The 26,881-nt window shown below is 39.9% G+C and overlaps 2 protein-coding genes and 1 long non-coding RNA gene across 3 annotated transcripts in view; 2 read left to right on the forward strand and 1 right to left on the reverse strand.

Moving 5' to 3' along the window:
- The window catches only part of LOC134291681 (uncharacterized), a gene marked incomplete at its 3' end in the record, with an annotated part of 111,914 nt that overhangs the window by 61,657 nt on the left and 23,376 nt on the right, over nt 1-26,881 (forward strand).
- On the forward strand, nt 7,177-9,452 carry LOC134289464 (uncharacterized). The gene is made up of 2 exons (XR_009998536.1): nt 7,177-8,084; nt 8,411-9,452. It is a non-coding gene; the product is annotated as an uncharacterized LOC134289464 (long non-coding RNA).
- LOC134289885 (TP53-binding protein 1-like) lies at nt 24,035-25,568 on the reverse strand. The gene is made up of 4 exons (XM_062856581.1): nt 25,346-25,568; nt 25,131-25,276; nt 24,858-25,067; nt 24,035-24,787 (listed from the first exon to the last, which is right to left on the reverse strand). Exons 1-4 carry the CDS (start codon nt 25,437-25,439, stop codon nt 24,326-24,328), a joined length of 912 nt encoding a protein of 303 aa, XP_062712565.1. The 5' UTR covers nt 25,440-25,568; the 3' UTR covers nt 24,035-24,325.

Here is a 26,881-nt window from a genome sequence, read left to right on the forward strand (position 1 = left end):
TTTAATGTACTTAATGAAGAAAGTTTGTTCCGATCGTTAGGTTATAGTTCTTGCACTTTGTAATGGGTCACTTTTACTGTTTTCTGGGGACACGTCTTTCCCTAATATTGTTCATTTGCTACAGCTTTGTAGCTGGACACAGAGATTACCACGAAATTTCTTTGATTTCCTTTCACTGATAATGTACTTCTTTACGACGATGCTTTCCTTTCTTGGGTGTTATCACGGTTTAGAGGTTTGATGGTACAATCGGCTGATTGTCACCAACTTGTTTCCGGAAGCAACGGTCTGGGAACGGAGTGGACCGATCATCCACCTACAATTGTGGATTTATGTCCTAACTATAGATGTAGCTGTGCAGAGGAATCCTTGTATTCCTCCTGGAATGTGGTTGGACTGGACTAACCCCTGTGGCTAGCAGCAACCTTTAGCGGATGGGTGTCTCCGCTCACACGGTTGTGGATCAGATATCCGGCTCGAAGGACCAAAAAATGGTCGATACTTGACCATTGGTGGAAACTGGCGGAACCTTCGGCTGAAGGTGGCCTCGATGAGTGGCCTTGATGGATGGCCGATGAAATCGTCTCAATCGGCTGATTGAGACGGACACACTGCTACGGTTGCAGTTTGGCGGAATAATCTCGAACCTTTCGAAATATTGTATCCTTGCGAAACTTCAGGCCGATTGCTCTAATGGTTTGAGAGCGTAAGGTTACTGAAGTGGCTCAGATAAAATATTGTCGAAGAGGTGAAGTGAAACTTCTGAGATGAAAATTCAAAACCTAAGAGCTGGTTACTTGCATTAGAAGTCCTGGCTTTCTTAGAGGATTGAAATCCACCTTGGTAGAGGAGTCACTTCCCGAGGATGAGTTCTTTCACAGTGAAACGCACTATTTCGACTGACAAAAGATCATGTATTTCGTTGGTTCAAGTAGTGCTTATATACTAATTCTAAACCTAAAGGAATGACACATCGACACCTTATCATGCTTTCTTTCTGAATCACGTGATCAGCCTACGACTGCGTGGTGCAGTAGGGTCCTAACCTTATCAGTTGTTAGGTTGCGTATTCTCTTTTGGTTCGTTTATACAGGGCGACAGTCTACTGTGATGATTCATTGATTAAACTTGATAAGCTATTAGTGCATGGAAAGAGGCAGATAATTACGTCTATTTAATGTGTCGAAATCTATGATTTATGTAGAAATGCTAACTCTTCGCAATGGTTGCGAACACTACGGTTTATAGTTTCTCCAAATTTGTGTGAACAAAACCCGAACAAAGGTTGTGCCTAAAGCATTATGCTGAATCAATTCGTCGTAAAGGTGCTTGTAAAATGAGTGAATGTTAGTTGGGATGTTTGTTTGTGTTGAAAATATACTGGCTTGGTAAATCGAGGGTTTCTAAATTCAAATACAGGGGATGGCCAAAATGTTTGGGATAGGCAACTTTTTTTTCTCTCACAAAAAAGTTCAACATGCTATAACTTTTTATAGAGCGCATCAAAAAATCTCAAATTTTGACTGTTTGTCAACCTGCTATATATACATCATTGGTACAAATTTGGGCTCGATTGATTAATATTTCGCAAAGTTAGAACAGTTCAGGTAAAACACTATTTTTTAGACAACTCATTTTTGAGCTGTCATATCTCGGAAACCAGTGAACTAAATTAAATGAAATTTTGAACGTACACTAACAATATGTAAATGCTTCACAAACTATCAAAACATAGGTACTTTTTAAATGTTGAAAAAAGTTATCATGGATTGACACTTTTTGGATTTTTCTCGAAAAAAATGTATTTTTTTTACATCAATGTCAATAAATTTTCGTGTTGATATCCAAAGATTTTCCACTTCTGTTCTCAAATTATCTCTAATCAGATATATTAGAGCCTATTTAGATTGATGGAAGAACACATTTAATAATTTTTGTGTGGTATTGTAAATTTCACTTTTTTTCCTCTATATGGGTAAAAATTTCAACTCGGTATAACTTAATTCGTCGTGAGAAAATATTACATTTTATAATGTCGTATTAAGTATCAATATATTGTTGATAAACGTTAAAAAATTCATTCAATTCGGTTCACTGGTTTCCGAGATATGACAGTTTAAAAATGAGTTGTCTAAAAAATAGTGTTTTACCCGAACGGTTCTACCTTCTCGAAAAATTAATCAATCGAGCCCAAATTTGTACCAATGATGCACATATAATAGGTTGACAAACAGTCAAAATTTGAGATTTTTTGATGCACTCTATAAAAAGTTACAGCATTTTCAATTTTTTTGTGGGAGAAAAAAAGTTGCCTATCCCAAACATTTTGGCCATCCCCTGTATGTTATCCAAATTCTTACAAGTCATGTATTTTTTAAGTTATTTTTAGATTGAAACCACGAATAACGCTGACAGAAGCCAATTTCTTAAGGAGTTAGAAGGCTATCTTTAATAAATCGCATATTTGATTGAAAAGGAGCATTTTCCTAAAAAAATTCGTTTATGAAATTTGAATCTGGGATGCCATATTGAGTTAACACAATGATTTCAAACCATAATTTATACAGTCGACTCTCTACATGTCGATGTTCTACATCTCGATATCTCTCCCTATCTCGATGGTTTGATCCGTCCCTTCAATCTGCATACATTCTACCTCTCTGTATGTCGATATCTCTCTATCTCGATAGCTCCCTATCTCGATTTTTGTTCTAGATTTTCTCTCCATATGTCGATATGCCCATATTCTCAGGTTGCTAGATCTCGTTTCGTGGGTGCAAACATTCTGGGAAAGCGAAGTGACATCTGTTTGTTGACGGTTTTTCCTAGTTACGGAGGATTTTTCAATCTAGTGTGCATTACAAAATTGTTCTGCATTTGAATCTCTCCCTATCTCGATGGTTCCTTCAATATCGAGATGTAGAAAGTCGACTGTACCTACTATTCATATTAAGCATGTTTGAGAATTTACCGCATTGCAATACGAAACACAGTAAAAAAATCTATTATTTATATATTTATGGTTATCAATGATATGAGCTAAATAATAACAGAATTACGAATCAGCATTCATGAACAGAGACTGGCAGTTACAAATGTTTGTTTGAATATTGCATTTTTTATTTGTTGATAGACTTTCGAGCAAATCTTCGAAGAGAAAAAATAAATACTCACACGTCAGTTTGCATGGCATTTAGCAGCTAAACGAACCACGTATTCATTGCACCAACCAAGAGCGTGCGTTCAATGTTGTTTTCGTTAGCAGTGACAAAACCCAATCTATGAGAAAAGCGGTGGGAGAATATTTTGGTGGGACAAAATTTTCCGCGCGTGAGTCTATTACGGGGCAAAATCCGCAATATTTAATTAGGCTGGATAAGCCTTAAGTATTTCGAGTAGTTCATCAAGAAATACTTTGTAATCGATTTTTTCCAAGTATTCTAAAAAATCCCTGAGTATTCCTAAACATTTTTTCTTAATGAATATTAAATTCTTTGATTTCCGGTTTTACAAGATCTAAGAGGTCCTAAAATTAAAAATTTTTCCGAGTTTTGTTGTGTAACACGAAGAAGCATGCTTTTCTTATCTCAATAGTATTTTTCCCGAGCTTAAACAATGACAGAATAGTTGATAAACTCGAAAATAAAATAGTAGTGAGCAGTTCTTATTTGACATTCGAGGTCAACCTTGACGTAACGAAAGTGGAACAGCGGGTTGCAAAATATATCACATTGGCTCACTTTTGACAACAAAATGTTCCTGTTTGACATACACGGTAAACAAAATTTACCCAAAATCTAGTGCTTAACAAGGAGCGCTGCAAAAAATTATTTAAATTAAAAAATATATATATTTTATGGGCTTTACCTAATAGGAATACTTGAAATGAGTAAATATCGACAATGATTTTTCATAAGGGCCTAACTGACTTGATCGATTTCTCTTCGTCGACTCTCTCTTTCGCTAATAACTTGATCAAAACAAACAAAATCATTATTCTTTTAGTTTCTATAGCAACATGTAGTTGTCTTCTTCGAATTCTATCCAAAAAATCTTTGGAAAACTCAATACACATTTTATGATAACACAAAGAGAGGATCGATGAAGAGAACTCGAAAATGTCAGTTAGGCCCAAATGAAAAATCAGTGTCGATATGTCGTATTACTCAATGCTTTATCGAATTATGCATAAATTCAGGTAGGACTTTAGGAGCCTATTCAGGTAGAGTAAAAGCGCTAGGTTTCTCCTGAGTGTAGAATTAGCATTTAAGTTAAAATACACATTAATAAAAATTAAAAAAAAAGGTTTCTCCTCCCAAGAATTCTACTCTAATCTTGTATGGAGAGAGTGAAAACTACAGCAGTGGCGTAGGTTAGTGCTTTAACCCAAATAGAAAGGTATCCAGTAATTTTCCTGGGAATTTCTTTCAAAATTGTGGCAAAAGTTTTCCAAATTGTATCTTTCAGAATTGTTGTACATATTTTCTTAAAAATCCTCTAGGTTATTCATCAGCTATACAACCTTATTTGTTCGATATGCTCTTCACGAAGTCTGCAAAAGTTCTGCCATTTATATTCCAAAAGTTGCCTTCGAAACTCCATTTTGAATTTTAGAGATTCGGAAAGATACTGTTTCAAGATTCTCAAAAAAATGGGACTATTTGGACAGCTAGTTTGAGTACTTCTTAGGTATTATTTACCCATCCAATGATGACCAGAACGACTCCGCACGTTTAGAGATTTTTAAGCTTTGCATTGTGAAGTTTGAGGGGTAAGTTCGAGTTGGTAAACATTGCAACACTGTTAAAGAACTACCATCAAAAAGTTTTGATTTTGAGTTTATACTAATTGATCTTAGCGACCTTGATGCCAAATGGCAGGAATAAACAGTACATATTCTAAGTTAGGTTTTTTTCAAAAAAGTTAAAGACTGGCAACACCTTCTTGGACGTCCTCAGGAAACTCTTGTTTCACGTTTCCTCCGGGTTTACCCCCTATTGGAAATGCTTATCTGTTGACGACGGGCTGCTATAAACTGTACATAGGAATACGGCGGTATTCATTCACAGATAATAGCACACATGTATGGTCTGGCTGGCCATTTCATTTCACAACTCCAAACAAACGTCGGCGATTTGACTTATCAACGAGACTCATTTCATTAGTGGTTCATAGATGCAGCTGCAGCATCTTCATGGGCATTATTTTCGCTAGCTGCTAAGCCTTAGCAGCTAAGGTGAAAAGTGAATGTCCTTGAACTTGTTGAGGACGTAGATCGATGCACCAATCAGTACTCAATATGATCGCTATTGATTGCTATAGTACATATAGGAAAAAAATCATCACACAAAAATTAAAACGCAATTCCGTGAAGTGCTTGAAAATGACCACTTGAGTAGGAACCTAACAGTAACTTTTTAAACTGCGCATCAGCACATATTGTGCCTGATTACAATTTTCGCTAATTTCCAAGATAAACGAACAGGTATATTTGTTATTTTATTTTCCTGATACAATTTCCAGCTCCGAAGAGTGTTAGTCATCTACGCGATAGGCGATAGCGGGTAAGTATGAGGAAGATGGCTCTGGACGATGAAGACCATCATCGCTAAATCTGTTGGGTGTGTCCTCATTTCTAGGAAGCGACAAAAAACGGAATGTGAATGAACTTTGGAGACAGGGAATTTGCATATTCCATCTACTGTATTGGTGTCCATCAGCAGGTGACTCCTATGTGGATAAGTACACTGTTGTAAAGGGTAATGTTTTGTTTGGTGATTCGAGACTATTGTAACATATTTGGTGTTGTCAAGGTTGTGGTCTACTTGCATGACTATTGAAAAAAAGATTAAATGACTCATCAGAGATTAGAAAATGCAAAGTAATGTTGGATAATACAAGGCCACTAACCTTTCAGTTTTCGAATTGTCTATAAAACCGAAGCAAATTTTTACCCTGGAATTCCTTTATGAAATGATATCTATATATGAATTCGAGCAGAAATTCCTCTCCAGGGATTCTTTTAAAAAATCGTTCATAGATTTCAGGAATTTCTTTAAACTTTTATTCAAAAAATATTATATTTCTCCAGAGATTCCTTTATTAAATCTTTTAGCGATGCCTTCAGGAACTATTCTAGAATTTATCAGAAAATGTTTCAAATGTTCCTTCAAAAAGTGTTACTGAAATTACTTTGGAAGTTTTTCCAAAGATTTCTCCATAAATTCCCACAACTAGAAATCCTACTATGGATTCCTCCAGAATTTTCAAAAAGAGTTGTGTAAGAAAGTTGTGTATGTGTTTCTGCAGAAATTCCATCAGGGATTCCTTTAGAAAATCCTCCAGAGATTTGCCCTATATTTTCGGGAATCTAGATAGATTTTTTCCCCGAAAAAGCCGCCGGAAATTCCTTTAAGGACAAGCTCGTTAGATTTCCCACCTGCTCACGATGTAGAGTGCACAAATCTCAAGATTAATTAAACCAGCGCATAGGATATTCTTGAAAGCTTATTGCAAGTGAACAAAAACAAAATAAAAATCACACTTCTATTGGAAGTTTACTTCTTGAGATTTGTGCATTTGAAGTTTTGATGCAATGTTGAACTGGGATTATAAGACGTTTGTCCTAAAGCATTCTCTCAAACGATCTTCCAAGGATTTATTTCAAAACTTTCTCCGGGGTTTGCTTGAAAAATTGCTCCAAGGACTTTTTTTAAATCTGAATGTCTGTCAAAAAATCTTCCTGGGATTTCTTTCGAAAATGTGTGTGAGATCCATTCGGGAATTTTCTGCAGGGATTCCTATAGAAGCTGCCCTAGGGATTCCTTCACAAATTTGAGGGACTCTTTCAGAAAATCTCCCTTGGCTTTCAAAATTCGACTAATAACTTCTTCAGAAATATCTCCAGATTTTCCTCCAGAGATTTCTTTACTAATTTCTTAATCATTCTTTCATAGATCCTTGCTGAAATCCATGTTAGGATTCATTTAAAACATCTTTCATGACTTCCTGATAAAATCTCCTAGGGGGCTGTCCATTTATTACGTAAGGAGATTTTTGCGATTTTTTGACACCCCCACCCCCCCTTGTAAGATTTTTTGTATGAGAGCCCAAATATTTTTGTATGGCGCGTAAGATTTCTTGAAACCCCCCCCCCCCTCCCCCTATAAACCCTTACGTAATTAATGGACAGCCCCCAGGGATTGTTAAAGAAATTCTTTCAGGGAATCTTTTGGAAACTCCTTGTAGATTTCTTTAAAAAAAAATCATCCAGGAAATCCTAAAGAAATTTAGTCAGATATTATTTCTCGAAATCTTCTAGGAGTTCCTTTAGATTTGAGAATGTCCTTTAGGAATTTCTGCAAGAATTGCTTAAGAAAGTCTTGCATGGATAGCTTCCAAAAATGTTGCAAGGATTCATTTAGAAAATACTTCAACAATTTCTTTTCAAAAATCTTGCATAGATTGTTCCAGAAATTCATCTACAAATTTCTTCAGAGTTTTTTTTATAGAGATTCCTCCACACATTTTTCAAAGCATTTATCTAGAAAATCTTCCACACATTTTTCAAAGCATTTATCTTGAAATTTTTCCAAAATATTCCATGATTTTTTTTTAGAAAATGATTCACGGATACATTGAGACAGAGACATTCAGAACTGCTTCAAACATTTCTCAAAAGCTTTCTAAAGAATTTTCTTCAAAGGTTTGCTTTAGAAATTGTACAAGAGAAATTCCCAAGATTTCTTCACATTCCTTTAGACGTTTCTCCTAAAAAAAAATGTTCCAAAGACTTCTTAAGAAAGTCTTAGAAAACCCTCCAAGGATTCTTTTAGAAATTGTTCTACAGATTCTTTAAGAGATTCTTACAAGGATTCTTATGAAAAGGCTGGAAGACATCCTTGCAGAGATTCCTGCAGAAATTCCACCGGGTATTCCTCTGTGTATTTTCTGGGAAATTTCTCCAAGATTTCCTCCAGAAATTAATTGAAAAAAAATATTTAGGATTTTTAGCATGGGATTTCTCTAGAATTTAAAAAAAAATCGAATTTCTATCTTACTCCTAGGTGGATTGATCCAATTGGGTTGTTTAGTGAATAAAATATTCCTATTTTCTATAGCCTAATCGAAAGAGCTCATTTTACTGAGTATAACGTGATTTTATTAGATTCCAATACCTTTGTTTTGATGGTAAAATTAACAAAAGAGTTTCAATTTTCATGGATAGAATGACAGTTCAATCGATAAAATGACAGTTCGACCCGAACAAAAAATTTTCCCCATACAAACTTAAAATTCATTTTAAAAATAGTTTAGACTCCAAAAATTATGAAATTTTGGATTTCGACTGATTTTTGGGCGGAGAATCCGATTATGAAATAATCCGGATACCCCTAAAGAACCCAATTAGTGATACAGTCGAGTCTCCTATTAGACGCTGCCACCCACTTTACGCCCACCGCAATTTCTCAGCTGTCTTGCTTCCAATCCAGCTGATTTTTTCAGAGCAGTTTGTGCTTATTAGGTATAGACTTCCATCACATACAAAAAATGAACTTAATTGGTTAGAAGACAGCCTGGAAAACGCGGTGAGCGTAAAGTGGGTGGCAGCGTCTAATAGGAGACTCAACTGTATCGTCAAAACAAGGGCGATATACCAAACAACCTCTTCAAAGACACTATCCCTCTAAAATCATTTTTTCATGCCCAAAATAATTTCGATCACGAAATTGAGCCTTCGGAAGCAGTGTGCACTCGGGAGAAGCCGAAATATCACCATAGACTCTGATACGTACAGTACCAAACAAATACATTCACTGGGGATAGAAGAACCACCGCATGATGCAATTCGATGTAAACATACCGAAAAGACACGTCAGTACAATCCACACAATCAGGTGCAAAAGGAAAGAATGTTGTTTGTATACCTGGTTGCCCTCAAATGTTTCAATGCTGTTTTAGAGTTTTTATTGGCATTTTTACGGAAATCATAGTACTTGTACAGTACCGTAAATCACCACATATAACTACAATACTATACTTGTTTTTGATGCGACATTAACGAAAGATTTATGTACTCACCGAGAAATTAACAGCTTCTTCCATATCCATATCACTTTCAAAGTATCATTTGCTGCACCTTTCCAATAATAGCACAATTATTTTTACACAGGTTCCCCGAATCACTTCAAAATAGTAATGATAGCCGAATTTGAATCGCAATACCTGTATCGAGTATGATCAATGACTAATGTAGGATGCACCACAGTGTCAAGCCCTTCAATCCAAAATACACAAAGCGTTGTCGTATCACGCACACCACTTCATCATTTTAAGCACTGTTTACAAATCGCTGTGCTGGTATGCATGCAAGCACTAAACGAACCCCTCGCACAAGATAATGATGCAACCTTTCACTGTGTTGGTTGTCGTCGTCGTCGTTCGTTGATGATTTTCACCCATAAAAGGCGTAGCACTTTTTCCCGAACGACCGAGCAATCTGTGACACGATTCTCGAATTATTTTACACCAAATCACTGGATAACTTCACTCGTACCCACTGCGGAAAATCAATTTCACGATCGATTTGTTGACGAAAACAGCGCCCCAAAACGTATCAAACCCGACGGGAGAAAACACTCGACTTGACTCACTGATTCTAGCGATGCGATGACAGTGCTTCGGGAGCCGAAAGGACTTTCTTCTTCCAACGTGTACAGTTTGCAGGGCTGGCACAGGCAATCTTTCTCGGGAAGCGTTACCCAGAGAGATGTGTGCGTTACGGCTCCGTTATGCGTGATTTGAAATGAGCGTTGCATAAAATTGATTATATAAATATATATTTAATCTATCTATATAAAAATGAGTTTGAAATCCCTTTGAGGCAACAAAACACACAAACGGCTGAACCGATCAGGATGGCTCTTGCACGGTTCGATTCGTTTTCATGGTGGCTGTGTTTATATGTAGAAAAAGTTACGAAAATCAACTAGAAAAGTATGAAAATAGTGGAGTTACTGTTTTTTCATGTGCTGGGAAGAAATTGAATATGATCGGAATAGAACCAATCTAGAGGGCGGTGCTGCAATGTTCTCAACAGTTGTCAAACCACTACAAGTGGGCAAGACAAAGTTTGCCGGAACAGCTAGTTATAAATATAAAATTTAATATATATTTAATATATTTTTTGCAATAGGAGGCAATCAGTGAAGTACTAGATTGAAAGTAGTGAGCTGGATTTTTGTATGGTGAGATGATCAATTCTCCATTTCTGCAATGAAATGGTGCAAACAGCGTAGGTTATATGATTTATTGGCTAATTTGATGCTATTTGAGCAAAAGTTTGAATAACTGTGTTGTTGTATTATTTTTTCCTGCAACTTCAACAACACAGTTATCCAAACTTTTGCTCAAACAGCATCAAATTAGTCAATGAATCATATAACCCACGCTGTTTGCACCATTTCATTGCAGAAATGGAGAATTGATCATCTCGCTATACAAAAATCCAGCTCACTACTTTCAATCTAGTACTTCACTGATTGCCTCCTATAGGACGCAATAAGTGAAGTACTAGATTGAAAGTAGTGAGCTGGATTTTTGTATGATGAGATGATCAATTCTCCATTTCTACAATGAAATGGTGCAAACAGCGTGGGTTATATGATTTATTGGCTAATTTGATGCTGTTTGAGCAAAAGTTTGGATAACTGTGCTGTTGTATTAATTTTTCTTGCAACTTCAACAACACATTTAACCAAACTTTTGCTCAAACAGCATCAAATAAGTAAAGAAATCATATAACCCACGCTGTTTACACCATTTCATTGCAGAAATGGAGAATTGATCATCTCACCATACAAAAATCCAGCTCACTACTTTCAATCTAGTACTTCACTGATTGCGTCCTATTCACAATCATAATTCGCAAGTTTACTCAATAGGAATTAGTGGCGTAACAGCCTACTTTTCCTAGTGTGTAGAAGTGTTGCATAATGAAGCACATTATGCAACAGAAAAGTGTTGCATAATAATGTATATTATGCAACACTTTTCAATGCCCAAATATAATTCGTGAAAAGGAGCAGTTATTGACCTGCACACGTCTTTCGTCGATTCTCACGCCGCCTCTATGTCTATTGCGCAGTTCAAATCTAAATTGTATGCAATCGAAGGATTTGTAACGATGAAAAAAAATCGTAACAGCAACTGAAGCTACTCTTGATTACGCGACGAGACCGCGAAAACTTTTGACAACTCTGCTGTGCCTGTTATGCCACAGCCTACCTGATCATAAAAAAGCGCAGGTGGATACTCACACGTGGTTTCCCTTGAAACATGTTTGTGCTACATACTAGACAATATCATTCTCGGTGAATATTTTTGTCATTGCAAAAAATGTTGTATGCAACTCGTTGCAAAACTCGATTTTTACAGCACTCGTCATATTTATCCAACTCGGCAAGCCTCGTTGGATAAGTGTATGACTCGTGCTGTAAAAATCTTCATTTTGCAACTTGTTGCATAAATAACTATTGTAGTGTTGTTGTTGTTCAAAATTGTTTTAAATTACCATTATTAAGGTGTCTTACTGCATCACTAAGTTGTCAAACGAATCATTGACTTTTTGCTTTTCAATGATTGTTTGCCTCGCATTTTTGAAGTGATAAAAAACTGTCAATTTTGCAGCAACGCAGCAGAAAAAGTATCATCGCAATCACTGCGAGTGAGCATATAGGATGATAAATACACAGACAAACAGACGTAACACCTTGAACGATTTTCTTGGAAATCCATCGCCCAGTTTACACTACCATCGCCTGGTGGAAAAGTTGCACGAATCACTGTGTTGTGCAATATCGTCAACAGAAGACGATAGTGTGAAACGTCAAACGCATAGAAAAACGATGCGCGCGCCTCTGGTTGTGAAAGCCACAACTATGAAAATTTAAAATGATCGTTAAAAGCGTGGTCGATGAAAATTTCGCAAGTGTTACGTCTGTTTGTCTGTGATAAATACTTTTTCATACGAATATTCGCTTTGGTGGCAGAGAACTATCACTTTGAAATTTTGAGGCTTATATCCAACATGGCTGCCGATGCTGATGATGCCGTAAAAAGCCTTAATGGTCCACTGCACGAATTTCTGCTGCCCTGCTTACTCTCACAGAAAATTTGACGTTTGAGCGGTGCCGACACCGCTCAAAAGTCAAATTTCGTGTGAGAGTAAGCAGGCCAGCAGAAATTCGTGCAGTAATCCATAGTGATACGAAAGGTTGAACATTGGCTACTTTTTCAATTCAAAAAGCATTTGTACAGTAATGTGTTCAGCATAATTTTAGTTCACGCAGAAAAAAATATATTGAACTCAAAAATAAAGTGCTTTGAATCAAAGATAAAAAAATTATTGAACCACGGCCTAATACCTTTTTTGCTTTGAATCTAAAATATTTGGCATTAGCACAGAGAACAGACGTCTATCTTCGCTTTCTGCCTTGTGTAAAACTTTGTAACGGTCATATCAGAGTATGTGGTTATGCTCCCGTTGCGCGGCGCTAGCGTCCCATCACTTACATTGTTGTGTTGTCAAATTTGTTTCCAGTGCTCGCCGTTTTTGGCCGTTTGGCGCTCGTGTCGCGTTGTGGGCTAGTGTATTTTAACAATGAACACTGCCATCGTGGGGTCAGATCGACTTTATAAGTGGGGTAGTCTCCGTTGGTGGCGTTGAGGTACACTTAAATCCTTTACACACGATTTCGACGTATTTTTGTTCGAGCTTAAATGTCTGTTCTCTGTGGCATTAGTTTCAAAGCATTCATTTCATCTATATATATAAAAATGAGTTTGAAGTTCCTTTGAGGCAACAAAACTCACGAACGGATGAACCGATCAGCATGACCCCTGCATGGTTCGATTCGTATTCGTGGTGGCTGTGTTTATATGTACAAAAAGTTACGTAAATCAACTAGAAAAGTAAGAAAATTGATAAAGTACTGATTTTTCATGAGCTGGGAAGAAAATCAAAACGAACACAATAAAACCAATCTAGAGTGCGGTGCCAAAATGACTCCCCAGCAGTTGTCAAACAATCACAATCAAAATGGCAGTACAACGTCTGCCGGGACAGCTAGTTGTTTCTAAAATCAAGCCTCGCGGCGTTGATTTTAGTTTCAAATACTTCTTCACTTTGAATCTATAACATTATTGCTTTGAAACTAAGCAATTTTGTAATTTCAAAATTTATATTTTTTAGAAACAAATATCCATCGACTTAGATTCAAAAACAAAATATTTTTGTTTAAAAGTGGTAACGAAATGAAAAAAAGCATGCGAGAATCGAACACGGGTACTGTTATAATTTGCATCACTGATATCGAGCTATCGTTCACGGCCAGATCTGCTCTTGAAAATCTCAGGATAAAACTGAATCATCTTGCTCATTATTGGCTATGTGCATTCTCCGATATTTAAATCAAAGAAAATATTTTTTTGATTCAATAAACCCCGCGACTTAGAAATGAAGTCTCTTTGAATTTGGTTCTAATATGTGTTATTTTTCTGCGTGTTCAGCTATCATTACTATTATAAAGCCACAATTCAGCATGCATGCTTGTTTGCGGCTTGCAATGGATCACTAAAATAACTAAAACGGCCGCTATGAAATGAACAGATAGCGCCACCGTAGCCTTGTGTGTTTGACGTAACTCGACGGCTGTCACTGTGTTAACTTTCATATACAGTAGGCCTGTCCAGGTTTTCAAAAATGTTCTCTGATTCTCAAGTCCACCCCCATATTTTGTTTGGCATCAAAAAAGAAGTAACTGATTAAAATTTCAGCCAAATCCATTGATATTAAGAGGTTCCTCAAATCAATTTTGTGTTTTCGACTATTTTCGAACTTAAAAAAAAATCATAACTACAATAAAACTTGTAGAAAATAATTCTTTCGGCAGAAATAGGAAGATTCTTCTTTGAGCATATATTGTTCTTTCTAACCTTACTGCTGAGGAACTTTTTGGCATTCAAACTGCTAATGTGATCATCAGGTATTCTTTATTACACCAACGAACCTAACCTCAAAATGACTGACAATTCTCAGGGCATTTTGACAGATGTTTTTTTTTTACTTAATCGTTTATTTAAGGCTCATGCGCCATCAGGCATTACGGAGCCGAATTCATTTTGGTCTATTTTACAATTTCATATGTGTGACTTATTAACTAGGTTAGCTTTGGGGAACCGTAAAACTCGCGGTTTGGTCGAGGTTAGGGGGAACAATAATGTTTAAGGAAGGGATGGGGTAATAGGGGCATTCGTTGACTTTCAGCAGCGTGGCGTAGCGTAGTTGCTGCTAGTCAAACGTAAAGTGGACAAACAACCTGTAACGATACAAACAAACGATTTTCGAAGGGACACGAGGTGGACAAGTGGAACAACCAGACGGGGGTATCAAACGGAGACTTCAGCTTGTTTCAAAAAGTCGTATACAAGCTTCATGTAGTCAAGATCAAGCGTACCCAACACATCCCTAATGTCTTTCTTTTCTGGTTTCCCTCGGGCCCTGAGGGAGGCACATAAATCGGATCTGGCAATACCGTATTCGGGGCATTCCCACACAACATGGTTGATATCTTGATAGCCTGCACCACAGCTACAACGATTGCTATCTGTGAGCCCTATTCGATAGAAATGCGAGCCCAGAGAGTAGTGATTGGACATAAGTCGACACATTATCTTGATAAAATCTCGACCCATATCCAACCCCTTGAACCACGCCGTCTTCGATACCTGTGGGAGAATTGAGTGTAACCACCTGCCCAACTCTCCTGCATCCCATTTTTGTTGCCAACTGACCAAGGCATGCTGACGAGCAGTCGAAAAAAATTCATTGAAAGCGATATGACGGTCATAAATATCGCCTTCCATAGCGCCCACCTTGGCAAGTGAGTCCGCTTTCTCATTGCCCGGGATCGAGCAATGCGAAGGGACCCAAACCAAGGTGATATTATATGCTTGATTCGATAAAGCACTCAGGGTAGATCGTATTTCACTGAGGAAATACGGAGAGTGCTTTACCGGCCTCATTGAACGAATAGCCTCTATTGAGCTGAGACTATCCGTAAAAATGAAATATTGATCAGAGGGAAGAGAGGCGATTCGCTCTAATGCGTAGTGTATAGCCGCCAATTCTGCGATGTATACTGAGCAAGGACTTTGAAGTTTATGGGCGGCGCTATGAAGCTCATTAAATACACCAAATCCAGTGGAATCATTTGTTTTTGACCCGTCAGTGAAAAACCTTCTGTCGCAACTGACTTGGCCAAACTTGTTTGCAAAAATTTTTGGAATGTGCTCCGATCGGAGCGGATCTGGAATTCCACGGATTTCTTGCAACATGGACAGATCAAAAACTATAGTGGAATTGTAGAAGTCTGGGAAGCAATCACGGTTGAGAACATTCGAAGAAGGGTGAACCTCCAGAGTCATGTACGAGTAGTACACTGTCATAAACTTTGTTTGATGAATTCGTTCGATCAGCTTCTCAAAGTTTTCAATTACCAATGGATTCAGCACCTCACAGCGGATGAGGAACCTTAACGACAATTCCACGAAACGATCTGATAAAGGGAGTACTGCTGCTAGTACCTCCAAACTCATTGTGTGCGTCGAGTTCATGCAGCCTAACGCGATCCGAAGACAACGATACTGGATACGCTCTAGCTTCAGGATGTGTGTTTTCGCGGCGGACTGAAAGCAAAAGCTACCGTATTCGAGAACCGACAGTATCGTTGTACGATAAAGCTTTATCAGATCTTCCGGGTGGGCTCCCCACCATGTTCCGGTGAGTGTACGCATGAAGTTGATTCGTTGTTGGCACTTCTGATACAGATAATTAATGTGCTTTCCCCAGGTGCATTTAGAGTCGAACCAGACCCCCAGATACATATGTGAAAGACTTTGAGTGAGTTCCCTACCCAAAAATTGAAGCTCTAGATCTGCTGGATCACGCTTCCTAGAAAAGACAACTAACTCAGTTTTCTCCGGAGAGAATTCGATACCCAGCTTTACAGCCCAAGTAGACAAATTGTCTAAGGTATCTTGCAGTGGTCCTTGCAGATCTTCCGTCTCTGGTCCGGTGATAGAGACCACGGCGTCGTCCGCAAGCTGTCGTAGCGTGCAATTTTCCACGAGACATTCGTCGATATCTCTGACGTAAAAATTGTAAAGAAGGGGGCTTAAGCATGAGCCCTGGGGGAGACCCATGTAACTAATTCGTGAAGTTGCCGAGGTTCCATGAGAGAAAAACATGTGCTTCTCAGACAACAAGTTGTACAAGTAGTTGTTTAAAATCGGAGAAAGCCCACACTCGTGGAGTTTGTCTGAAAGGACATCAACGCAAACGGCATCAAAAGCCCCCTTAATATCCAAAAATACTGAGCCCATTTGCTCTTTTTGAGCGTAGGCCAATTGAATTTCAGTAGAAAGCAGCGCCAGACAATCGCTCGTTCCCTTGCCTCTGCGGAAACCGAATTGAGTATCCGAAAGAAGGCCATTCGATTCAACCCATTTGTCAAGCCGATGGAGAATCATCTTCTCTAGCAGCTTCCGTAAGCACGACAACATCGCAATTGGACGGTACGAGTTGTGATCCGACGCGGGCTTCCCGGGCTTTTGAATGGCAATAACCCTCACTCGTCTCCAGTCATCCGGAACAGTGTTGCTCTCCAAGAATAGATTGAATAAATTCAACAAGCGCCTCTTTGCGACGTCTGGGAGGCTTTTAAGCAAGTTGAACTTAATTCTATCCATTCCTGGGGCAGAGTTGTTACATGACAGAAGCGCGAGTGAGAATTCTAGCATCGAAAAGGGTGAATCCATCGCATTCCTTTCGGGTGGATAACGACGAAAATTCGCTTGTACTTGGACCGAATCTGGACAGACTTTCTTTGCGAAATCGAAAATCCATCGAGGCGAGCTTTCTCGATCCTCATTAACCGGTACCGCGTTGCGCGCATTCTCCTTCCGACCGTCCAGAGAGTTCGCATTGACGTCTCCCGCGATAAACCGTTGACGAAATTCCTCCAATAACCGCGTTTCTTCGCCTTCACGAGGTTCGCGAATTTATGGACGAGAGAGGAATACCACTCGTAGTTCTCCCGTGTACCTCGCTTCCGGTATGTTTTAAACGCGGCGGATCTTTCGCGATAGGCTTCGGTACATTCCTCATCCCACCACAATGTGGGGGGTCTTCGCCGTATCGAAGTTCCCGGAACCGGTCTACGCTGCGCTTGTAGAGCACTTTCGACGATTAATCCAGACAAGAATTGGTACTCTTCCTGCGGTGGAAGAACGTCAACCGACTGCTCGCCCTCTGAGACCAATTCAGCATATTTACCCCAGTCGATATGCTTCGTAAGGTCATACGCGACGTCGATCTGGCGAGCCTGACACGAACCATTGGTGACTGAAATGTTGATCGGCAGATGATCACTACCATGGGGATCCTGAATTACCTTCCACGTGCAATCCAATGATAGTGAATTCGAACATATTGAGAGGTCTAACATACTTGGAGGATCTGGAGGTTTAATTCGCGTTGCTTCCCCGGAGTTCAAAATTGTCAAATTGAAATAGTCACAGAGGTCATATATCAGGGTTGCGCGATTGTCGTCCTTCGGAGACCCCCAGGCTGTTCCGTGTGCATTAAAATCTCCTAGGATCAACCAAGGCGCAGGCATAGCACAGCATATTTCCGCAAGATCTCTGCGAGATAATCTTGTACTAGGCGGTATATAAACACTGGCTACGCTGAAACTTTTTCCTTGTATAGTAACATGGCATGCAACTATTTCAGTGCCGTTCATCGGGGGGAAATCGATTCTATAAAAGGAATGGAGCTTATTGATCCCCAAGATCACCCCTCCATATCCATCCCCTCGATCACGACGAATAATATTAAAATCGTGGAAAGAAATGTCTTTATCGGAAGTTAACCATGTTTCACTAAGGGCAAATATGTCACAACGTGTACTGTGAACTAAAAATTTGAACGCATCCATATTTTTAATAAGGCTTCTACAATTCCACTGTAGGACTTCAATCATATCTCCGACCTCGCTGGACAAATTAGCCATCGAAAGATATGAAAGATTCCAGAATCGGCCATTGTGAAGCCAGTTGCTTCAGAAGAGGTGTCACAAAGGGAAGTGCCATGTTCATCAAACTTCTTATTACGGGTGAGATATTAAACGTTTCGAAGATGATATCCACTATCCCAGAAAGAGTCAATTTTCCGGAAAGACCGACTGGGTTTTGTCGACGTTCCTGTTGACTAGTCTTTTTGCTTTCTGGGCGAAAAACTGGGGCATCTGGGGTTTTAGATGCTCCCGGAAGTGACGGAAAATCTCCAGCCGAAAATTTGAAACCTGGAGGCGATACCTTTTTGGTGCTCCCGCCACTTTTATCAGAGGGGTTTGAAGAGCTGGTTGAGCAACAGGAACGTTTTGAGAAGCTCGCTGTTGCATGTGCCGTTTTGCAACAGCTCGCTTTCTTTTCGTCCCTGTCTCAATCATAGTGTACTCTACACCATCCTCAGAGTCAGAGCCTTGATCGTTATCCGGCAGGGTTGCAAAGATATTAGTACTAGTAGAGGGTTGGGCAACTGGAACAGCAGTCGGGGCGATCTTTTTCAGCATTTCTGCATAAGATCGCCTTGACCGCTGTTTTAAGGAGTTTATGGAATGTTTCTCCCGCTCTACGTACTTCGGGCATGCACTGAGCTCGTGGGGCGGAGATTCGCCACAAGTGGCACATTTTGGCTCAAGGGGTTGGTCATTCAGCACACTTCATTTGTGCCGTGATTTTTGAGCGTGCGCCAATATGTGCCGGTTGTTTTTCAGTGTGTGCCGAAGTGTGCCGAACGTGCCGGAGGTGTGCCGAATGTGCCCAGTGGAATATTTTCTTAAAATGTTTTTGCGCTAATTTATAATCCTGTCTATTTTTGGCGAATGTTATTGGTCTAGTCGGTGTTTACCGACAAAATTCCACCCAGAACACTTGTCTAGAATCTGTATGAAGGGATTTTTTGCAATCGTAAGTATAATGACAGTTTGATTCCATACCGCAAAGTTGGGTTTCTATGTTGTGCCCATGTGTGCCGGATTGTGCCGGCATGTGTGCCGAGATGTGCCGGCATGTATGCCGGGCACAATGTGCCGAGTGCCCAACCCCTTGTTTTGGCTCCATATTGCAGGAGCCCTCCGCATGTTGTTCACCGCACATACCGCAACGTGGTTTATTGCTACAGTAAAGTGCGGTGTGCCCCAACTGCTGGCATTTTGCACAATGCATTATTTACCTTCGGTTCGTAGAGGCGAACAGGTAATCGAAGAAGCCCAACCACGAGAACGCTCGGAAGAGCGGTGCCGGAAAAGGTCACCCGGAAAGAATTCGACAGTTGTTTTGAGCCGTCTGGTTGTGCCTTGTTCATTTGGACGGCATCAAGTACTGGAGCCAGTGGGACGGCACGATTTTTAAACCCACCAGCTCCAGACATGATTGCAGCACAGGTTAAATTATTGCTGTGTGCATTCAAAATGCAAATATCAAATGCGGGAGCTCCAAATGCGGTAAGATTTTCTAACAAGTAACCCAATGTCAGTGGGAGCTTTCGAATCCTAGGTTGGCGGTGGCCAATAGGCTATGGTTGCTACGTTGCCTTTGGTAACATGTGTTACCGCGTTTGAAGCGCATTTGGGCACCGTTTGCATCTTGAACGCACACAGCAATATCGTCGGTGACCACTCCGTAGCACTCTATCTCGAGGCTAGGCAGACAGAGATGGCATGCTCCTCAGTGCGAAACGTGAGAAGAGAAAACATACACTCTACACACGACTTTCAACGAGAGCGAGGGTGAACTACGCAACTTTTTTCACACACAAACCAGCCGCTCACTCTCTGTCATCCATCAGCGGCACACTCAAAATGAGTGCTCAAACAAATGATAGAACAAGCATGTTTTTCAGTTTCTGCGTGCACATTTTGTGCGCACAGAAAATGTGCACACAAAAATTCGTTGAGTGCGCACTCAGTCGTGCTTCCAGTGCAATACTGTGTGTACCACAGGGAGTATGAAAGTACTATTACGCCGTCTAGTAGCAAATGCATCTGCTTGTCTAAGATATCACATAAATCACAGACAAATAGATATGTGACACTAACGAAATTTCAATCTCATATATCTGATGATCCTGATTACTGAGAGAGTTGGTATCTTCGGCAAAGTTGTTTGGCTGGTCAAGGACTAACCGATAATAAAACTTAAGATTCAAAATTCCACCGCTAGGTGGTGCTAGTGAGTTAACAAATTTTATTTTTCATATATATCAGGAAAATTTGCAAAAAACTGCAACTAGCGCCGCCTAGCTGCAGAAACTTGAACCAAACGGTAATTATTCTGAAAGCCCATGATCTACTAAACAATATTGCCGAAGACACCATCTTTCTACAAAATCAGGATGCTGAGATATGCGAAATTTAAAATTTGTTTGCTCTCTAGCGCCGCCTAGCGGTAGAATTTTGAATCTCGAGCCTTATTATCGGTTAGTCCTTGACCAGCCAAACAACTTTGCCGAAGACACCAACTCTCTAAGTAATCAGGATCATGAGATATATGAGATTGAAATTTCGTTAGTGTCACATATCCATTTGTCTGTGATTTATGTGATATCTTAGACAAGCAGATGCAACACTGACAAAATTTCCATCCAATATATCTCAGGATCCTGATTACTTAGAGAGTTGGTTTCTTCGGCAAAGTAGTTCAGCTGGTCATGGGCTTTCACAATATGGGCCGTATGATTCGTGATTTCACCGCTAGGCGGCGCAAGGAGAGCGTACAAATTTTACATTTCACATATCTCAGTACTCTGATTCTTTAGAATGATGGTGTCTTCGGCAAAATTGTTTGGTATATCAAGGGCTTTCAGAATAATTACCGTTTGGTTCAAGGTTCTGCAGCTAGGCGGCGCTAGTTGCAATATTTTGCAAATTTTCCTGATATATATGAAAAACAAAATTTGCTAACTCACTAGCACCGCCTAGCGGTGGAATTTTGAATCTTAAGTTTTATTATCGGTTAGTCCTTGACCAGCCAAACAACTTTGCCGAAGACACCAACTCTCTAAGTAATCAGGATCATGAGATATATGATATTGAAATTTCGTTGCAATTTTTTGCAAATTTTCCTGATATATTTGAAAAACAAAATTTGTTAGCTCACTAGCACAGCCTTTTGGTGGAATTTGGAACCAAAATATCCATCAACTGTAAGTTCTTGACCAGCTTAAGACGTATGCTTGTCTCTGATATCACAGGATTTGATACCCCTGGTTTTGGACTCACTGGCATGCTTTCGGTTCACAAAATGCTCAAACAACACTGACCCCTTTGAACACACTGCGTGTGCACTGAGTTATGTTTTTTCAGCGTGTGCGCAGAAATTGCGCACTGGGATTATGATCTGCGGGCTCTCATTGCTCTCACGCAGCACTCTAATCACCCGCACAAAAACTCTGCGTGAGAGAAACTATGTACATTTTATTGTGCGTTTTTTCTCTTTCTCTTTTGTAAGAAAAATGAAAGTGAGAAGTTCAGTGAAAGATGAGCGTAAATGGGAACAGTTTCTGCGTGACATGCCATCCCTGTAGGCAGATATGTTTTATATTCCCGCGTAAAGAGCTCAAAGTTAGCGATCTTGGTCGCCTGATCGGGGTCATTTACTATGACACGCAGCTTGTCGCGGCTGGGTGAGTCTATCTCCAGAACTCCGCGAAACGATTTTGCCAGATCTTTTACGATTTGTAACTTATTTAATTTTTTTCCATTCGGTTTGGGCCGGAAGAAAACCAGAAAGGGACCCTTAGATCCGGGTGGGTAAGCTTTCACGCGGGGGGTCGCCGGATTAAGTGAGGAACCACTGGTAGAGGGGTATGTGGAGGGTTGGTTTGTATTGTCAGGAAGACCGAAACTACTATACGTCGGTTTTTGTACCATCAGTCGTGGTTCGTTCACTGGGTTAATAAGAGATACATTTCCGGTAGGAGCGGTACTTGAGAAACCACTGGAACAACGGGAGGAGCAGCATTTTCATTTTCTCCAGTTTCCATAGCCACAAAATTCTGGGTTTCTACTATTGATTCAGTGGATTGGCTTAAGGCAGGCTCATCGTCAGATGAAAATATGAATTCGGGCGAACCCCCACCTGTATCATTTTCTTCCATGCGGGCCTTGTGTGAGCTGCCGCAGCAAAGCAAGAATCAAGGTTGGCTGAATAGATACTAGATAGCCGTATGAAAACTATACCAAAAAACGAAAGAAAATTGACAAAATAAAGAGATCTATCTACAATTATTTTAGGTACTAATAAAAAAAAATACAAATGAAAAAAAAAATATATGAAGAAAAAAAATATATATATATACAAAAAATAATAATACGAAAAGAATATAATAAAGAAGTAATTCACTTACGTAGATCTACGTTAATTCAAAAATAAATTTCTAATTTGAAAATATGTTTGAGCGAAAAGTGATTAGAAAATCAAATAAAAAAGGGATTTCAGAGAAAACGTTTTTGACCCACGGTGTGACAACGGCAGAGAAAGACACAAACGAAATAATTACCCACAGCTAGATGCACGACGTGATCAATGAGGTACAGATACAGGTGGCGCAGATAAACATTGCAAACCACTGGTTGTCTCTTTTGTTCTACCGCTGATCAAATGCAACTCAATTAGTGACGTCACTAATTGAGTTGCATTTGATCAGCGTGAGAACAAAAGAGACAACCAGTGGTTTGCAATGTTTATCTGCGCCACCTGTATCTGTACCTCATTGCGACGTGATGACCTTCAAGCCACTCGAACAATACCCGTCACAGCACTGTGTGTCAGTGATGTCAGATTTTTTCACAAGTGCTTCCGTAGATGAAAATTGATGAGCGGGGGGGGAGAATTTCAGAATTTTTATTCCGTGGACTCAGGTTGAAAATCCGTAGATTTCCCGTAGCTTTCCGTATAAAAACCGGATTTTCTGTAGATTTATTCTACGGATCCGTAGTTCCGTAAAATAAGCGCAATTCCGTAGATCTACGGAAATTTCCGTAGATCTGGTAACGCTGCTGTGTGTTGTTTGTTTGTCGCCCGTGCCCGGTCGTCCGATGAATGGGTAATTGCCGCAGATGCCAATGCCGGTTTGGCTGTACCTCTGCCGATGGTTTACGACGTCGTCGATTCTGGGTTACGGGTTTTTGGTACCGTCGATGATTGTTTGGTGGAATAGTCCAAGACTAGCTTCGCTAGACTTAGCTACTCTCTCCACTAGCGATCGATGTTGATCTTTCGCTACTAGTAGGATGCACAACCGATATAAAAAAAACTTCACAACGGCGAAGAAAAAAAAACTCCACTAGCTTTAACTCGCTGCGAAAGATAAACGCGTCCGACTGCGACGAGCGATCGGTGAGAGATGTTTTTGACAGATGTTATATGAGCATGAAAAGGACGGCAACAAGATCGATAAAGTAGAATCTATGATCCGTCTTTTTCGTGCATGTGTGTGGTCTGTCAAAATGACCTGAGAATTATCAAACATTTTCATGGCTAGCTTTGTTGGTGTAATAACTCGATGTTCAATGAGCCTCTGCACGAATTTGCCCTGTCCTGCTCACTCCCACAGAAAATTTAAAAACAGCGCGCACAGTAAAAGTCAATTGCGAACTGTTTTCAAGTTTTCTGTGGGAGTGAGCAGTACGCCAGATTCGTGCAGAGGCTCATAGGGCAGTGCATGAAATTATCTCCCTCTCTTTCACTCTCACAGCAATTTTGTAAACAACAAGGCCACGAAATGTCAAAATCCCATACAAAATCAAAACAGTGCAGTGCCCTATAGAACGCTTCTGTAACGTGAAGAAATGAAACGTAAATAACTGGGAGCAGTGATATCTTATGAATTGAAATAAGCGGACCTACATACGAAGAATACTTGGGTGTCATTATAATTGCTGTCCTAACAGTTTGATTTGATTGCTTGGTATAGGTCTAGTTTTGGGCTATGCTTTAACATATTTAACAGACAATATTACTTCTAGTTACATAACAGAAACAATTACTTTAGTAAGGCTATTGGTTCAAAATACGACGTGTGACAGTACTGAGGTTGGTCTTGCACAAAAGCATCAAATGCTTGATAAAAAGAAATTAAAATATAAACGACTAAAATTTAAAAAAGGAAACTAATTGCACTATAAAAGAACATTATTCACTAGTAATCGTCATCCTGGTAGATTTGTGTCAACTTTTCGTGACTGTCCGGTTGGCAGATACGGCCCAGAATTAAGCTCTGCACCACCCACACCGTCGAAACGATCAACAGCCCGTAACGGGTAGCCCACAGTTTGACGTCCTCGGGGAATTCCTGATCCGTCAGCATGTACCCGGACAGGTTCTCCGTCAGGTCCGATTCGGATTTTATCAACCGAACGGTTCCTCCGGCCAGTTTACATACCCGGCTCCAAAACTCTATGAAGTCCTTGTCCATGCTGGCAATGTTCACGCAGTGGCCAACGAAGGGGTTCACCGTGGACCGCTGATCAGCCCCTCGGCCACAATTCCAGCGGATGTAGCGCTCCTCGATGATAGACCACCCAGACGGAAGCGCGTACGGTTTGTAATCGACGCACGTGAGCGTTTGGCAACACTGTATTATCCATTCGTGCGAGACGGCCTGCAATGATGATCCTGTTCAGTTAGTAACCATTGGGAATTGATAATACGTGCACATGCCAACCACTTACCGGAATGTCCACCGCTAAACACTGCACGTACTTGGCCGTGGCCGATGGATGGGGCGCAATCAGCTTGCACTGTTTGTACTTGGTCTTTGGAATGTCCTCAAAGTGATGGTAAACCTTTCCGCCCCCGGCCTCTATCTGCTGCCGAAGGTGATCTTTTACGAAGGGCACTGCACTGAATCGGCGATACTTGCTCTGCAGGTCGTTCTTATCCTGAAAAGGACCGTTGTTTTAGCTTGAATGTATTTGTGGTCTCAGATCGCGAATGAGTCATACCGTAGAATTATCAGATGACCTCGGTGCAATTGTACAGGTTAGGATGAAATGCTTATTCCTGAACAGCGTTTTACTGTACGGCAGGGGTCCCAAAATTTCCGCTAGTTCACGTTCGTTCCCCAAGTATTCCGCAACGAGGTACATTTCTACAATGATTCAAAATACCAATGTAACTTTCCTCGATTTTCTCGCAACCCTGGACCCTGGGAACATACTTCTTATTTCCGATTCCTTTTCGGTTCGCTGCAGTTCCGGTTGGACACCATTGACGGACTCGAGACCAGTTTCGGGACTGGGCGGTGCGGGCATTTCTTCTTCAACGATGTCCGAAACGTCGCTACACTCGGAAATGGCCGAGGTTGGAAGTGGTATCTGCTGCGCTTTACTGGAAAGTATAGTTTTAACTGTTTTCAAACGCTGGTATACATATAGCGGGTCATCTAATTCAATTTATCTAACGAATTCTCGTAACGCTTTCCTTCCTATGATTTTGGACGATTTTTTTTCTATACCAGAAACGCGTTTGCAAAATAAAAGCAAGAACAAGCCTCTGAAAAGTTTGAGAGACTTCTCGTAGGAGCTTAATAAAGCTTTTCTCATATTTGTCAGCAACTTTGGAGAAGCTTTCCCAAGATCTTTTATCAGAAGTTCTAAAAAAATGCTCAGCCTGATGTAATGAGAATAGCCATTATGAAAGCTCTTAGGGGGTTAGGAAAGATCCTCTCAGATGCTCATGAACCCTTTTCTCAGAAGCTTAGGAAAGCTTCTCTCAGAAGCATACAGGAAAGCTGTTCTGAGAAGATTGAATGAAAGTTTTTCTCAGGAGTTTAGGAAGCTTTTGCAGATCCTTGGGAAACTTTCTCATGAAATATTTGGAAAGTTTCCCTCAGAAGCTTAGAAAATTTTCGCTCAGTAGCTTGGAAAAGCTTCTAACAGACGCCTGGAAAAGCTTTTATCAGAAGCTTTGAGAAGCTCTCGCAAACTCTCACATCACATGGCAAGCGCAAATTCTTGATATTCCACGCATATTCACGAGTAGAACAGAATTTAAGATTGTATAGAGTTTGAATAAGATTTTTTGATGTGTTTTGAATTGGAATTGTTTTGTAATTCATTTGTACAGGAAAGCTTTTTCAGAAGGACGTGAAAGCTTCTCTCAAAAACTGGGGATAAACTACTCTCAAAAGTTTGAAAAAGCTTCCCTTAGAATCATGGGCAAATTTTCGTAGAAGCTTATGAAACCTCTTTAGAAGTTTGGGAACATTACTCTCAGAAGCTCAAGGAATAAATCCCTTCTTAGAAAAGCTTCTGTTAGAAGTTTAAGAAGATATTCTTAGAAAATTTTTGGGAAAAAACTTGGGCAGTTTTCTCAGAAGCTCAGAAAAGTTTCGCTCAGAAGCTTAAAAAGTTTTTTTTTTCAGAAGCATAAACAAGCTGCTCTCAGAAGATTAGAAAACTTCTCTCAGAATACGAAATTTTAAAAGCTTCTCTCAGAAGCTTAGAAAAGCTTCTCTCAGACGCTTAGAAAAACTTCTCTCAGAAGCTTAGAAAAGCTTCTCTCAGAAGCTCAGAAAAACTTCTCTCAGAATCTTAGAAAAGCTACTCTCATAAGCTTAGGAAAGCTTCTCTCAGAAGCTGAGGAAAGCTTCTCTTAGAAGCTTAGGAAAGCTTTTCCCAGAAGCTTACGAAAGCTTTTCTCAGAAGCTTAGAAAAGCTTCTCTGAGAAGAAGAAAAACTTCTCTCGGAAGCTA

The sequence above is a fragment of the Aedes albopictus genome, chromosome 3, assembly GCF_035046485.1.
Source record: "Aedes albopictus strain Foshan chromosome 3, AalbF5, whole genome shotgun sequence".
Classification (NCBI taxonomy): Eukaryota; Metazoa; Arthropoda; class Insecta; order Diptera; family Culicidae; genus Aedes; species Aedes albopictus.